We start from the raw sequence: 13147 nt of genomic DNA on the forward strand, positions 1-13147 counted from the left end.
TCAGTTGCGATACAGTGATGGATGATGTTCAATTTTACATTTTAGTAAAATGCTCTGTCCCTGGCTTCTACATTTTTACTATTCATATAAAGTTTCCTGTCTTATCTGTCTTTCCCTCAGTGCCCTGTAATGCAATAAATATCAGGGCATATATGGACTGTGCGATTAAGGCAGCTGTGGTTTCATGGTGGCCGAGTGATGGAGCCTTGTCATACATCGCGATGGCCACTACAAAGTCAGGTCACAACGTCACCTGTGAGACCAACAGGACCTCCTGTGACCTGACAGAGCTGCTCTGTGGACAGAGCTACTCTGTGTTTGTCAAAGCTATAGGAAAGACCTGCAGCAGCATCGCTAAAATGACAGGACAGCTGGTCACTGGTGAGCAGCACCACAGAGGCTTCATGAACCTATATAGCACATCTTTCGTCTTGCCGAGTTTTTCCACCTTTAAAAAAAGTGAAACAAACTGCTAATTTATTGAAATTGTATAATTATGTTGACCTTTCCCACTTAAAACCAACCAAAGTATCAGTAAAAGTGATAAAACACAATTAACCAAAATGACCTTAAATGCACTAAAATTCTTGAAACAATAAAGTTTCTGCTTTTTTCTAACATTACTTACATTACATAACTTTACTACAGTGGACCATATCTACGCTACCTTCTTGCATTTAATTTGAAGCTGCAGTTCGAACACACAAAGCTACATTTTTGTCTCAGTTTTCCTCCATCCTCTCTTTTAGAGCCTTGCATCCCAATCCAAATCACCACCCAGTACAGCGTGACAATCGGCCAGGTGCAGTGGGACATAACCAAGGGTGCTAATTACTACACAGTCACGGGGCAAACAGACCAGGGACTCACCACCTCCTGTGTTACCAATGACACTTACTGTGCATTGTACAACATGAACTGTGGCCAAATGTACAGCATCGTTGTCACAGCAAACAACTTTGTGTGCCAAAATGTGTCTACCTCTACTGAACAAGTTTTAATTGTGACAGGTGAGAACACGTGCTAAACAATTTTTTGTTCCCTGATTTATTTTGGTATCAAAATATCTTCATGTTTTCCTCCATGACTACTGATGGGCTCTTTAAATTTGCAGATCCCCGCTGATAGTTTATTAAGTCACTTTGGGCAGCCTTTAGCTTCAACAATTGGACAGAATATATATCAACATCCACACTAAATCATTCTGTTGTGTCTCTCTTTCCGCACTCAGAGCCGTGCCCGCCCAATAACGTGCAGACAAACGTTAACTGTCAGAATAACCAGGGGATGGTCTCCTGGGAGACAAGTTTTGGTGCAGTGGGTTACGAGGCTCGCTTCGCTGGCCGTGACGGACACTCGCTGTCCTGTCATACTAATGCCACTTCCTGCAGCGTGGAAGGACTTCACTGCGGAGTCATCTACCACACTAATGTCATTGCTATTGGGGAGAAAGTCAATAGCAGCAGGTCCAACACTGTCCTGCTGTATTCAGGTACCCTACCAGCCTAATTTTATTGACATTGTATGCTGAGACCCCCTTCTCTCTTTCCCAAACTTTATAACTGCAGTTTTCACTTATAGCTGAACGGTTTTAAGATGTGTTTTAATGAAAATAATGTAAACTGCGAGAACTTGATTGAAAAAAAGCTAAAATGATAGAAGAAATGAACTAAAAGTAAGACACACGTAATAAACAGAAAATATCACGTGCCATCTCTTGGTCTGAAGACAGCCAACCCCCTTAAAAAGTTTTCTTTTGCTTCTTTGAACCTCATTTAAGTGTTTACTTTTATAACAGCATCATAGCAGGCAGCCTAGGCAACAAACAGCGTCTTGCTTGCTGTTTTAAAAAATCAGGGACTTATTTTTTTTTTTTAAAAAGGGCATAAAAATCGGGTATTTTGAGCTACATCAACTACATGCCCATGCAGAGAACCTGTGCTTCTCAGTGAATGTGTACTCGTCTGCCGAATTGTATAACATCTATTTTCTGAAGTGGAAACTTGAATAATAAATATGATTTGGAGCCGTGCATTCATGGAGATCATTGCAGCTTTAAAGTCGATGTCCTGCATGGCAGTACTGATGTTGTTGTTTTTTTGCCAATAGCTCCCTGCGCAGTTGGAAAGTGCACAGCTAACCTGGACTGCTACAATGACACAGCCACAGTCTCCTGGAGTCCAGTCAGTGGAGCAAACTCCTACATGGTGACTGCTGTTTCAGCAGATGGTTCCCGCGTTTCCTGTGAGAGTACTGAACATCAGTGTAATCTGACAGAGCTGGAGTGTGGACAGGTGTACAACGTCACTCTCGTAACCATCAGCGACCACTGCCGGACTGAGAAAAGCACTAATATCTCCTTTAGCACACGTGAGTTGAGCCGCGTCTCAATCACGATCTTAAATTTATTCTACAGTCTAAAATAAAATCATTAAAACTATTTTCACTCTTTGAATTACGGCCTAGGCCCCTGTAAGCCGTCACGTGTGGGAGTGGATCTACAGTGTGGGACAAGTACAGCCAACATGTATTGGGAGGAAAGCGCGGGAGTGGAGCTCTACATGGCTACTGCCACCAACATGGGAACAACACTGAAGTGCAACTCCACCAATTCCACCTGTCAGTTCTCTAACTTGACCTGTGGGGACACCTATAAACTCTCTGTCATTGCATACAGCAACAGGTGCTACAGTGAAATCAGTAGCACTGTGGAGATTCAGACAGGTACAGTAACTCGTTAGTACTGATTGACTGAATGAGTGATTTGTACTTTAATTACTGCCTGATTGAATTAATAACATGCTTTATTTCCTATTAAGTGGCCTAACCTTAATTATTAATTATTCTGTACATAAAGATAGGTTGGGAATTTTCATCCACAAAGACTGTTTAGATTTACTCTATTAATCAATTAATTACTATTAATTTCCCTAAATTTAACAGTTGCTAGACTGACAGCAACATCCCTCAGAATACCAATGTGACTCTTCTTTTGTCAGAACCCTGTAAGCCAGATGGTTTGAGGGTCCATGGGTCATGTAACAATGAGACGGTGCTGCTGTACTGGTTTAAGGCTAAAGGAGCATCGGCATATATTGTGAAAGCAGACGGAAACCTGGGATACAGCACGTCTTTAAAAACGAATAACACAATGATAGAGACCAACCTGCCCTGTGGACAGCTGTTCACATTCACTGTAAAAGCTCAAGATGACTGGTGTGACAGTCCTACAAGCCGGCCTGAAAAATACATGACAAGTATGTGTCTCATTTAGATTTTTTTCACACATAACATGCATAATGTGTGATGATTAAACTGTTAACCTTCTCGTCAGCCCCCTGCGTCCCAGCACATGTACAGAGCTTTACACGCTGTGAGCAGAGCCTGGGCTCAGTCAGCTGGGCCGCGAGCGATGGCGCAGAGTCCTACATGGCCATTGCAACAGGACAGGATCGCCACATCCACACGTGCACCACAAACACCACCATCTGCACCTGGAATGATCTACACTGTGGTGAAACGTACACAGTTTATGTCGTTGCCATGAACTACGTATGCACCAGCATGCCGAGCAACAGCACTTCAATTCGGATGGGTAAACAAGCTTTTAAACAGCAGTAATATTTATGGAATTGTTTTAATGGGGTTTTTTTTAGAGCACATGAAAATGAACGCACTGCATGCAGAACAGTAGCAGTACAGAGCTGAATATCTTAGTTTTAAATTGCTGACATTTTATACCATTTCCTAGCACTTTCATTTTGTCGCTCTAGACAAATCAATACAATTAAATAAAGAAATAATAATCAAATTAATCAACACTAATAAATGTCTAAACTTATGTCTTCTCTTTTTAGCACCATGCATACCTCAGAATCTGACATCATCTCTTAATTGCACTACAAAGGTGAATATTATTTATCTGGATTTTCTTTTAACTCTTTAAAAAGGTTTCGGCTCAGTAAATTAAAGACATACCCAGTTCACCTGGGTAAAGATAAACTCATAGATCTTACTCCCTGGTTCATTGCTTATATAGCTTGAACTCTCTTAAGCAAACCTTCGTGTGATTTTATTGAGTAATCTTCAGGAAAAGTGTCAAACCTTCTTGAAGGACATTCAAAGTAAGAATGCTATCTTGATTTCTGATGAGGATTGAATTGTATGATTGAATTGTACTGTAATATTTTCTAAGGTGGGATCACTGGCCTGGAATGCCAGTGAAACTGCAGAGTTTTACATCGTGACTGCAGAGAACAACATTGGCCACAAAGTGCAGCTCAGTACCAATGATACCTGGACTTACATTTCTGAGTTCCACTGTGGTCAGGAATACTTCCTGTCTGTTCAGGCGGCAGATTCAGTGTGCACAAGCCGCCCCAGCCCACCTTTAAGTCTTACATCAGGTAAAATCCGGTTTATACTTGGAAAAATTTGTCTTCAAGCCAGTAAGTAAAAGGGCAATGCATATATTATATTTCTTTGCAAAAATGCACGATAACCGTAAAAACAATTGTACATAAAGGATTTTATGTTGTAAAATGCATCATTTCTTACATATACTAAGGAACTGTAATTGACAACGAGTGGTAAAACAATTTTTATTGCCGGTCAGTTAAACGTGATTTTTACAGGCAGACCTGGAGTCATTGAAATATGTGCTGTTAAAATGGAACTGTGCACCATACTTGAGACCCTTTTTTTCTAATCCAGTCTTTTCTCCTTTCGTCCCAAAGAGCCCTGTTCACCCACCGGTATCTCCAGCTTCATGAACTGCATCTCCAACATTGCTGTGGTGTCGTGGACTGGCTCGGCTGGTGCAGAGTACTACATTGCCAAAGTTAGGACGGAAGATGGACAGTCTTCGAGCTGCTGGTCTGACAGCGAGCAATGTGCCATGCCCAATGTCCTCTGTGGACAGAACTACACAGTGACTGTGGTGGCCTCAAACAGGAAGTGTAACTCTGATCCCAGTAAAGGTGACCCACTGCGATCAGGTGAGGACAAATCAGTATTTTTGCTACGCTGTTGTTATTTTTACTCTGAAAATAGAAAGTGTGTAAATAATTCAAAGACAGATCTAATTTAAGTCTTTTTTAAATGTAGTTCTGTGTTCATTTAAAATGTATACTTAAATGAGTTTCAATTTCCTATTCTTCACACTTTTATCTAGTTCCTTGTGTTCCGACTAATGTGGAAGTGAAGATGGTTTGCTCCAAAAATCAGGCTGTTGTGTCCTGGAGTGCTAGCAATGGGGCTCTTTCTTACAAAGTGACAGCACAGAGCACAGTGGGGTCCATGTCCATCTGCCAGACTGCAGGCCCAAGGTGCACTTTGACCAATCTGATGTGCGGACATGACTATTCTGTCCAGGTGGTGGCAGAGGATGAAACCTGCTCAAGTCTGCCCAGCCCAGCTATAACTTTCCATTCAGGTAAAACAGTGAGATTTTAAATGAATCTCCTTTGGACTGTGTGATGTTCATGATGTCAGTGTGTCATAGATTTATTGCTCTTAGCATGTGCAAGTACTCAAAGTGTTACTCCCTTCTTTTGTCAGTTCCCTGCACACCCAACATTGGCACAGTGATTCTGGACTGCTTCACCAACTCAGCCCTCTTGGACTGGGCCTACGCTGAGGGTGCCTTGTATTACAATGCAACAGCACACTCATCCAGTGGCCATGTTTCCACCTGCAGCTCCAACATCACCAACTGTGAGCTGCCAGGCTTACAGTGTGGTCAGATCTATGACGTGATCACTGTGGCCTCAAATTATGAGTGCAGCAGCCCTCCCAGCTCCACACTCCAGGTGGAATCAGGTAAAAATGCAATAAAAATAAGTTAAAATTGTGAGGCAATGATTTGCTGTAGTGTACCACTTATTTGGTAGTTTCACAGTAATTTCAAACTGGCGGAAAACATATTTTTTTGGCATATTTCAACTTCTAGGGGGGCATAAACAAATGCAAAACTCAGTATTGCGGGAGTTTAGTTGGGTCGCTTACTAGTGCAAACTACATGTCATTTTTTAGGGACCTGAAGATGTTATTAAGTTTTCCATTATAAAATTATTAGGTTTTTAGGTATAAAAGCCTTGATGAAGCTTAAGGAGCTGTTATGTTATCTGAGTCAGAAGTGTAAGCACCTAGAAATGGAGCTAGGGTTGCAGCTAGCCACTATCATTACACTTACTACCTCCTCATTGAGCTATTTCACTTTGTCCTTCAACCACCAGTGCCTTGTCCTCCCGAGGATGTTATGCATGTACTGGATTGCTCTACTAACACAGCTGTGGTGGAATGGCAGGCCAGCAGAGGGGCGGACTACTACATTGTCCAAGCCGCCGGCGTGGAAGAAGATGAAACGAGTTGCGAGACAATGTCACAGTCCTGCATCCTCGCAGACCTCTTATGTGGCTTCACCTACAACATCAGCGTGATTGCTGTTAATGATGTGTGCAATGTGTCAAAGAGTGACACACAGCAGATGCAAGCAGGTACAATAGGGAATGTTCATGTCTGACAGCCAGTTACGACATGCTAAGTCCATAATTTTCTTAAATAGGAAAATAAAAATACATAATGTTTTTGTGATTGTTTAAATATACTACTGAACAATCTAATATTTACACACAGATGTTGTTACTACTAGTTATTATCATTGAAAAGGTCTGTATGTGATCATTGCATCTGTACTAATCGTTCTTTCCCTGTGTTTTTGCAGTGCCCTGCATACCACACCTAGTGGAGGCCGGGGTTGTTTGTGAGTCTGGTGCTGTGGCAGTGTCTTGGGAGCCAAGTAAAGGAGCATTATCCTACACGGTAGTTGCCCAGGGCCGCGGTGGCTACGCTTCAGTTTGCAACAGCAACGACTCAACCTGCCTGCTCGGTGACGTGCTGTGCGGCCTCAACTACTCGATCACTGTTACTGCTTCAGATGACACATGTAACAGCACTGAAAGCTCTGCTGTGGAGATCAACACAGGTTAGAAGATTTCATTTATCAAAATATGATGGATTTTTTAAAAAGAAATCATGAATATATAGTATATTAGAGTGCAATTAATATTCTTCTGTATTCACATTTGTCTTTAGTGCCATGTGTGCCTCAGAAAGTAAGAGCTGAGATGGTGTGCAGGAATGACACAGGAGTGGTATCATGGGAAGAAGGGGAGGGTGTGTCCATCTACAAGGTCCAGGCTTTTGGACCTGATGGTCACAAGTCAGAGTGCGACACAACTGAAAGCAGTTGCAAGCTACCCAACATGCACTGTGGCCAGCTCTACAACCTGACAGTTACAGCTCAGGATGGACGCTGTGATAACAGCCGAGCCCACCTCAGCCTGCAGTCAGGTAGGTGGGAACTACTGTGTGTGTGTGTGATCTGTGTTTTAAGATGTCTTTAAAGCTTAGCCAATGATAGTAATGATGAAAAAAATGATTGTATGTTGTTGACATGTCAGTTGTCTTACTGCTCATATCATACCTCATACCTCAGCAATGCTTAATTCATCTTTTTCTTTCACAGTGCCATGTAAGCCAACCAGCGTGAAAGCTTCTTTACGATGCCACTCAAACTCTGCTGCAGTGACATGGGAGGGGGCCAGCGGAGCTCTCCTATATACTGCAGTGGGTGTTACAGCAGATGGCCGTTACAGGGCTGAGTGTAACAACACTATGACCTTCTGTGATCTGAGTGAGCTGCAGTGTGGGCAGACCTACAATGTTAGCATGTTCAGCCAGGATGAGTCCTGTTCCAGTTTGGAGGGCAACAAAGCTTACGTACGAACAGGTATCAAAAGCAGCGGAGGCTCAGACATGAACTCAGTGTAACAGCTTGTGACTTTATACAATCTACATACAGATGGCAGGCTTAATAATTTATCTGAGTAGTTTAAAAATACTCAAACAACTTGTGTCTCTGCCACCCTCAGCGCCTTGTCCACCACAGAATGTGGTTGTTGGTGCACAATGCGGAGCAGGTTCCATGGTTGTGTCCTGGTCCCCCAACCCTGATGCCCAGTACTTCCACGTGGCTGCAGTGAGCAACACTGGGGCGAGACTCTACTGTAACTCTACTGGAAATAGCTGCACTCTAAATAATCTACCCTGTGGACAGAGCTACAACATCACTGTGCTGTCTATAAGAGATGGTTGCCAGAGCAAACCGAGCGCTGTGGTGGAGTCTTCTTCAGGTAAACTTTTCTTATAAATACAAAATGTACTGATGTGCTGGAGACGTGATACACTTTCTTCATGTCTTTGTTCCATAAATAAGACCCCAAATATGAGACGGTGTATTAATCTGGAAAGCAAAACAGCTGCAAATATCAATCTGATAATAAATATTTGTTAGTTTATTTCATCTTTAAAATCAAGGCTTAAGATCTGAATTATGACAACAGCTGGACCATCAGGTGCAAAAGCCAGCAAACCATGTATGTAACATTTCTTTAGAGATGGTGTTATAGAGAGTTTCCAGATGTGGGAAGTGGGAGGAGTCCCGGCGCATAACTGCAGTTCAACATGTTGAAATAAGAAGCTGAGCTTATGGTGCCAGTGAACATCTGTAGATGATTAAATATATATATATTACATTTACCATGCGCATGAATGTTTTGCCTGATCTTCGGCTTAAGCCACAGATTTTTCACAGGATGTTAACCGGTGGGTGCTACTGGAAGTTTAGAAATAGATATGCTTTCCATCATTTTTTCTTTTATGTTGAATTAAATGTGGATCTCCTCTGGAGCAACTTGCTCATTATTTTGCCTTTCACCTTTAATAGCTCCATGCATACCCAGGAACATTAAGGGTAGTCTGGACTGCATATCAAACAGTGCCTGGGTGACGTGGGACGACTCGATGGGAGCAACCAGTTACTTTGTGCTGGCCCGAGGAGCCAATGGTCACAACTCCAGCTGCACTACCACCTCATCTCCCTGTAAAGTCCAGGATTTGAACTGTGGGACACTTTACACCTTTAAGCTCAAGGCTATCAACAAGCACTGCAGCAGTATTGACAATGCCACCTTTGAGCTTGAGACAGGTATTTAGCAGGAATCTCTGCACTCTGGATCCCTCTCTGTTAAGTGTGTGGTGTTTTGTGTGTTTTTGTGAGGTTTCTGCAAAGTATTTTGACCACTGACATCTCTGGGTGAGGCCTGCTATCTATATCTTTTCAGCTTGTTTTCAGCTGTTTTATCATTTGTGACAGATTAGACATTGGAAAGGATTTTTCCTTTTTCTAATTATTGGTTTGAATTCTTTTCTGTAGGTCCTTGCACTCTAACATCCATCAGTGCAATGAGCCAATGCAACAGTGACACCATCCTAGTTGAATGGAAGGTGACTGCAGGGACACCAGTCTATGTGGTCACAGCTGAAGGTGATGACAACTCTGTTGTTACCTGTAACAGTACCTCCACTTCATGTGTACTCCAGAATGTTCACTGCGGCATGCACTACAGCGTCATAGTAGCAACTTCCTCTGATAAGTGCAGCAGCTTCAGAAGCCCTCCAAAGAAGATCCAAACAGGTATTCTTCAGCTTCCCAGATTTGTCTGCTAAACTACAGTAGAGTTTCAGTACAAACACCCACAGAGATTTGAATCAGATAACTCTGTCTTCTTTAGCACCTTGCGTCCCAGCCAATGTAACAGTGGTGCCATCGTGCAAGGACGCTGGGGCCAAAGTGAGATGGGCGGACTCTCTGGTGCCCACATCATACCAGCTGATAGCCACAACTCGAGATGGACACGTGGCAACCTGCAACACCTCAGTGAACAACTGCTCTTTGGTTGATCTTCACTGTGGTCAGCTGTACAATTTAAGCATCACTGCCAGAGGGGAGAACTGTACCAGCTATCCCAGCAGTTCATCCTTTAAAACAGGTACAAATAACTGATCAGTTATTTTCTGTCATCTTATTGAGCTTTACTTCTTCAAGTCTTTTGATTAGTTTGTGTTACTGAAAAGGGTATCCTGTTTTTTAGATTCAACATTTCTAAAAAAACTGCGTTTAGAAATTGGGCTGCATGCTACGTTCCCCTAACAGGAATCCTCTCTCTCCTTCCTATCAGTGCCCTGTGCGCCCTCTGATATCGCGGTGGATATTGACTGTCAGACCAACTCGGCTGCCATGTCGTGGAACAAAAGCACGGGTGCTGTGGAGTATTTTAGCTTTGCACAATCCACGAATGGAGTCGCCCTGTTCTGTAACAGCAGCAATCCCTCCTGCACCTTCAAAGGGCTGGAGTGCGGTGGCGTTTACAATTTCTCTGTGACAGCCTCTAACAGCATCTGCAACAGCTCATTCAGCTCACCTCTGCAGGCCGGAGCAGGTAAGTCAAACATTTATATTTAACCACAAGTTTGGGGGAAAAAAGTGTTTAATGTGTTTCTACTCCTACATTTATGGTCAATTTGCAGTGTTATTGATAAAATGCTTCTTCCTTCTTCTTCAGTCCCGTGCCCTCCTTCTCGTGTGAATGTCCGTATGCAGAGGATAGACAGGTTATACTGGGCCATGATATCATGGAGCAAAGTTACATGTCCTGATGTTGATTATTTGGCGGAAATCAGCGGTCAGATTGAAAACAACCCACAAGCCTTGATGACTGTCTCTTCTTATTGGCTACCCAGGCCATACTTTGAATTTCCAGTGCCTTGTAGCACTGCTTTTAACATCACAGTGCGTGCCAAGAACTCAGCTGGTATCGGCAAGCCATCGAGTCCCATTACTGCACTAACAGGTAACTTTCTGTTCTCATTTGTAGACTTTAAATGGAACAGGATGTGTTTTTGCATGGATGTTTATGCAAATGCAGATGGCTGCAGTTCCCTGGTTCTGCTGGAGGTCTCTTCCTATTAAAAGGGAGTTTTTCCTTCCCACTGTTGCCAAAGTGCATGTTCATAGGGGGATTGTTTGATTGTTGGGGGTTTTCTGTGTTATTGTAAGGTCTTTACAATATAATGCACTTTGAGGCAATTATTTGTGACTTGGCGCTATATAAATTAAATTAAACTGATTTATTTTGAATTAAACTAAACTTATACCATAATGTCAGCCTCAAGTTATAGCGATTTATACATCAAATGCAATAATAACAAAAGCCTGACATTACAGTATAGATAAAATTTTAACTGTAGCATTACCCTTTCCTTCGGTTAACAGCATTTTCACTGTTTCCTTCCCAGCCCCGTGTGCTCCACAGAGTGTGATGTACACTGGCAACAGGCAGTCTGCTGTCCTATTCTGGAATGCTTCAGTGTTTGCTACCAGTTACACGGTCTACAACGTATCGAGAGGAACCCGTGTAAAACTATGCAACACCACCGAACTTTCCTGCCAGCTAACCGACTTCGATCCTAATGCAACTATAGTGACAGCTAGCAATGCTGTAGGGGAGAGCAATCCCAGCCAAAACATTACAGGTCAGACAGACAGCAGTGGTCTGCAGCCTGCACGCAACTTAGGAAAACAGATTTAAATGTTTCTACACTCCTTTGTGTTTTATGTAATTCTTTATAACTTTGTATAATGCCACTAAAAATTAAATGTGGTTGGTTCTTTTTCTATATATTGCTATTTAACACAACCCTCTTTGAGACATTTTCTTACGAGTGCTTTCCGCATCTTCCTCAGGTCCAGTGACAACTCGCAGAAGAAGAGACCTGGAATTTGTTCAGTTCTATGCCAGTTTAGAAGAGGGTTAGTCTGTTTGTATTGGTGTAAAACAGCATCAAGATAGTGTTGCTCATGTAATCAATCAGCTGTCACTCACTTCCCTCTGTCTCCGTTAGATCTTGAAATCCCAGAGGTGCTGACATTAACAGTAACTGGAGTTTCTTTGCATGTGAGTTGGACGACAGTGACGGGTGCCACCGAGTACACACTTATGATTGAGGAGGAGCAGATAAAGGGAAAAGCCAGCAAGCCGGCGAGAGTTCGAAGAGTGGAAGGTGACTCTTACACAGAGACTGATCTCAAACCCCAGACCACCTACTGCGTCAGGGTGGCAGCCAAAAATGCCATCAACCAAAGCAGCTACTCCCAGTCCAAGTGCAGAAACACTGATGCTCTAGTGGGCTCTTAGTGACACACACACACATGCACGCATACACACAAATTCACTTAAATAGACACTGGACTAAACAGAAATACTATCATATGCCACTTTGTAGCATCCATAACACAACTCATGCTGGTTTGATCGTACACATACTTTAGGAAGATAATTGTGAAAAGGAAGTAATCACACATACAAAGTCATGATAAAATTATGTTTCTTAAATGTCACAAAGAGATGATGATCAAACCTAACAACCACTTATAGATTTAAATGCTTCTGAATTTTCTGTGGGAGTAGTTTGTATATTTGCATAAATGTAGCTCTGCTGAAATTATACAGTATTTATCAAAAACATGCTTATATTTTTGGGGTAGGTTATTCGATTCTCTGCATGATTGATGAAAAATGTAGTGTAAACAAATAAAATGGTAATTTATAAAGCTATATTTGTAAAGTCATGCAGTATCTGATCTTTTTGATGTACTATGTGACTTCTCAGATTGTAAACACGCCGACAGATGCTTTTGAACAATCCCAGAAATTAAAGAATAAAAAAAAGGTTGAAAACACACAAAACAAATCTAATCTGGAGTTTCATTTTTTCCAACTTGGAAAGCACACCATCTTTTAACTCTGAAGCTTTACATATCAGGGCCTGTGCAAGTCTGAAGATTATTTTAGAACAACTTCAGATAAACAACAGAAGACATTACATTATGTCACTATTTATTCAAAAAATGCTAATCCAAATTACAGAAGTAATCTGTATTTTCTCATACTCAAAATCAGAGGTCTTCACTGGGATTTATGCACTGACAGGCAGATACATGGATAGCTTTAACACTTAGAACAACCAGGAGGGTCATTTTGACCTTAAGTAGAATTTGATTTGGGCCCCCCGCCAGCACCAGTCCTGCCCACCTCAGCACCACTAGTATTATCTATAGTTTGTTCATGCTTTATCATTTGTGCATTAAACATCAAACACAACTATTATCATAACTTACTAGTGTGCTGGAAGGAAATCAAGACAATGTATGATTCCTGTTCATGTGCCTCACAGCTGTTCCGTA

General features: G+C 42.1%; 1 protein-coding gene across 1 annotated transcript in view; it reads left to right on the forward strand.

The window, feature by feature from the left end:
* The window catches only part of fndc7b (fibronectin type III domain containing 7b), a 35221-nt gene extending 22582 nt beyond the window's left edge, over positions 1–12639 (forward strand). The window contains exons 35-59 of the mRNA XM_080886974.1: positions 121–381; positions 750–1010; positions 1232–1492; positions 2110–2370; positions 2467–2724; positions 3000–3257; positions 3335–3595; positions 3858–3907; positions 4196–4406; positions 4737–4997; positions 5174–5434; positions 5560–5820; positions 6237–6497; positions 6725–6985; positions 7096–7353; positions 7529–7792; positions 7935–8195; positions 8789–9049; positions 9278–9538; positions 9636–9893; positions 10083–10343; positions 10467–10754; positions 11200–11436; positions 11648–11713; positions 11806–12639. Of these exons, the coding sequence (XP_080743100.1) occupies positions 121–381; positions 750–1010; positions 1232–1492; positions 2110–2370; positions 2467–2724; positions 3000–3257; positions 3335–3595; positions 3858–3907; positions 4196–4406; positions 4737–4997; positions 5174–5434; positions 5560–5820; positions 6237–6497; positions 6725–6985; positions 7096–7353; positions 7529–7792; positions 7935–8195; positions 8789–9049; positions 9278–9538; positions 9636–9893; positions 10083–10343; positions 10467–10754; positions 11200–11436; positions 11648–11713; positions 11806–12098 (6095 nt within the window). The 3' untranslated portion in view covers positions 12099–12639. The remainder of the gene's footprint in view (positions 1–120; positions 382–749; positions 1011–1231; positions 1493–2109; positions 2371–2466; positions 2725–2999; positions 3258–3334; positions 3596–3857; positions 3908–4195; positions 4407–4736; positions 4998–5173; positions 5435–5559; positions 5821–6236; positions 6498–6724; positions 6986–7095; positions 7354–7528; positions 7793–7934; positions 8196–8788; positions 9050–9277; positions 9539–9635; positions 9894–10082; positions 10344–10466; positions 10755–11199; positions 11437–11647; positions 11714–11805) is intronic.
* Positions 12640–13147: the final 508 nt, after the last annotated feature.

This window comes from Rhamphochromis sp. 'chilingali' (assembly GCF_963969265.1).
Source record: "Rhamphochromis sp. 'chilingali' genome assembly, chromosome: 7".
Taxonomy (NCBI): Eukaryota; Metazoa; Chordata; class Actinopteri; order Cichliformes; family Cichlidae; genus Rhamphochromis; species Rhamphochromis sp. 'chilingali'.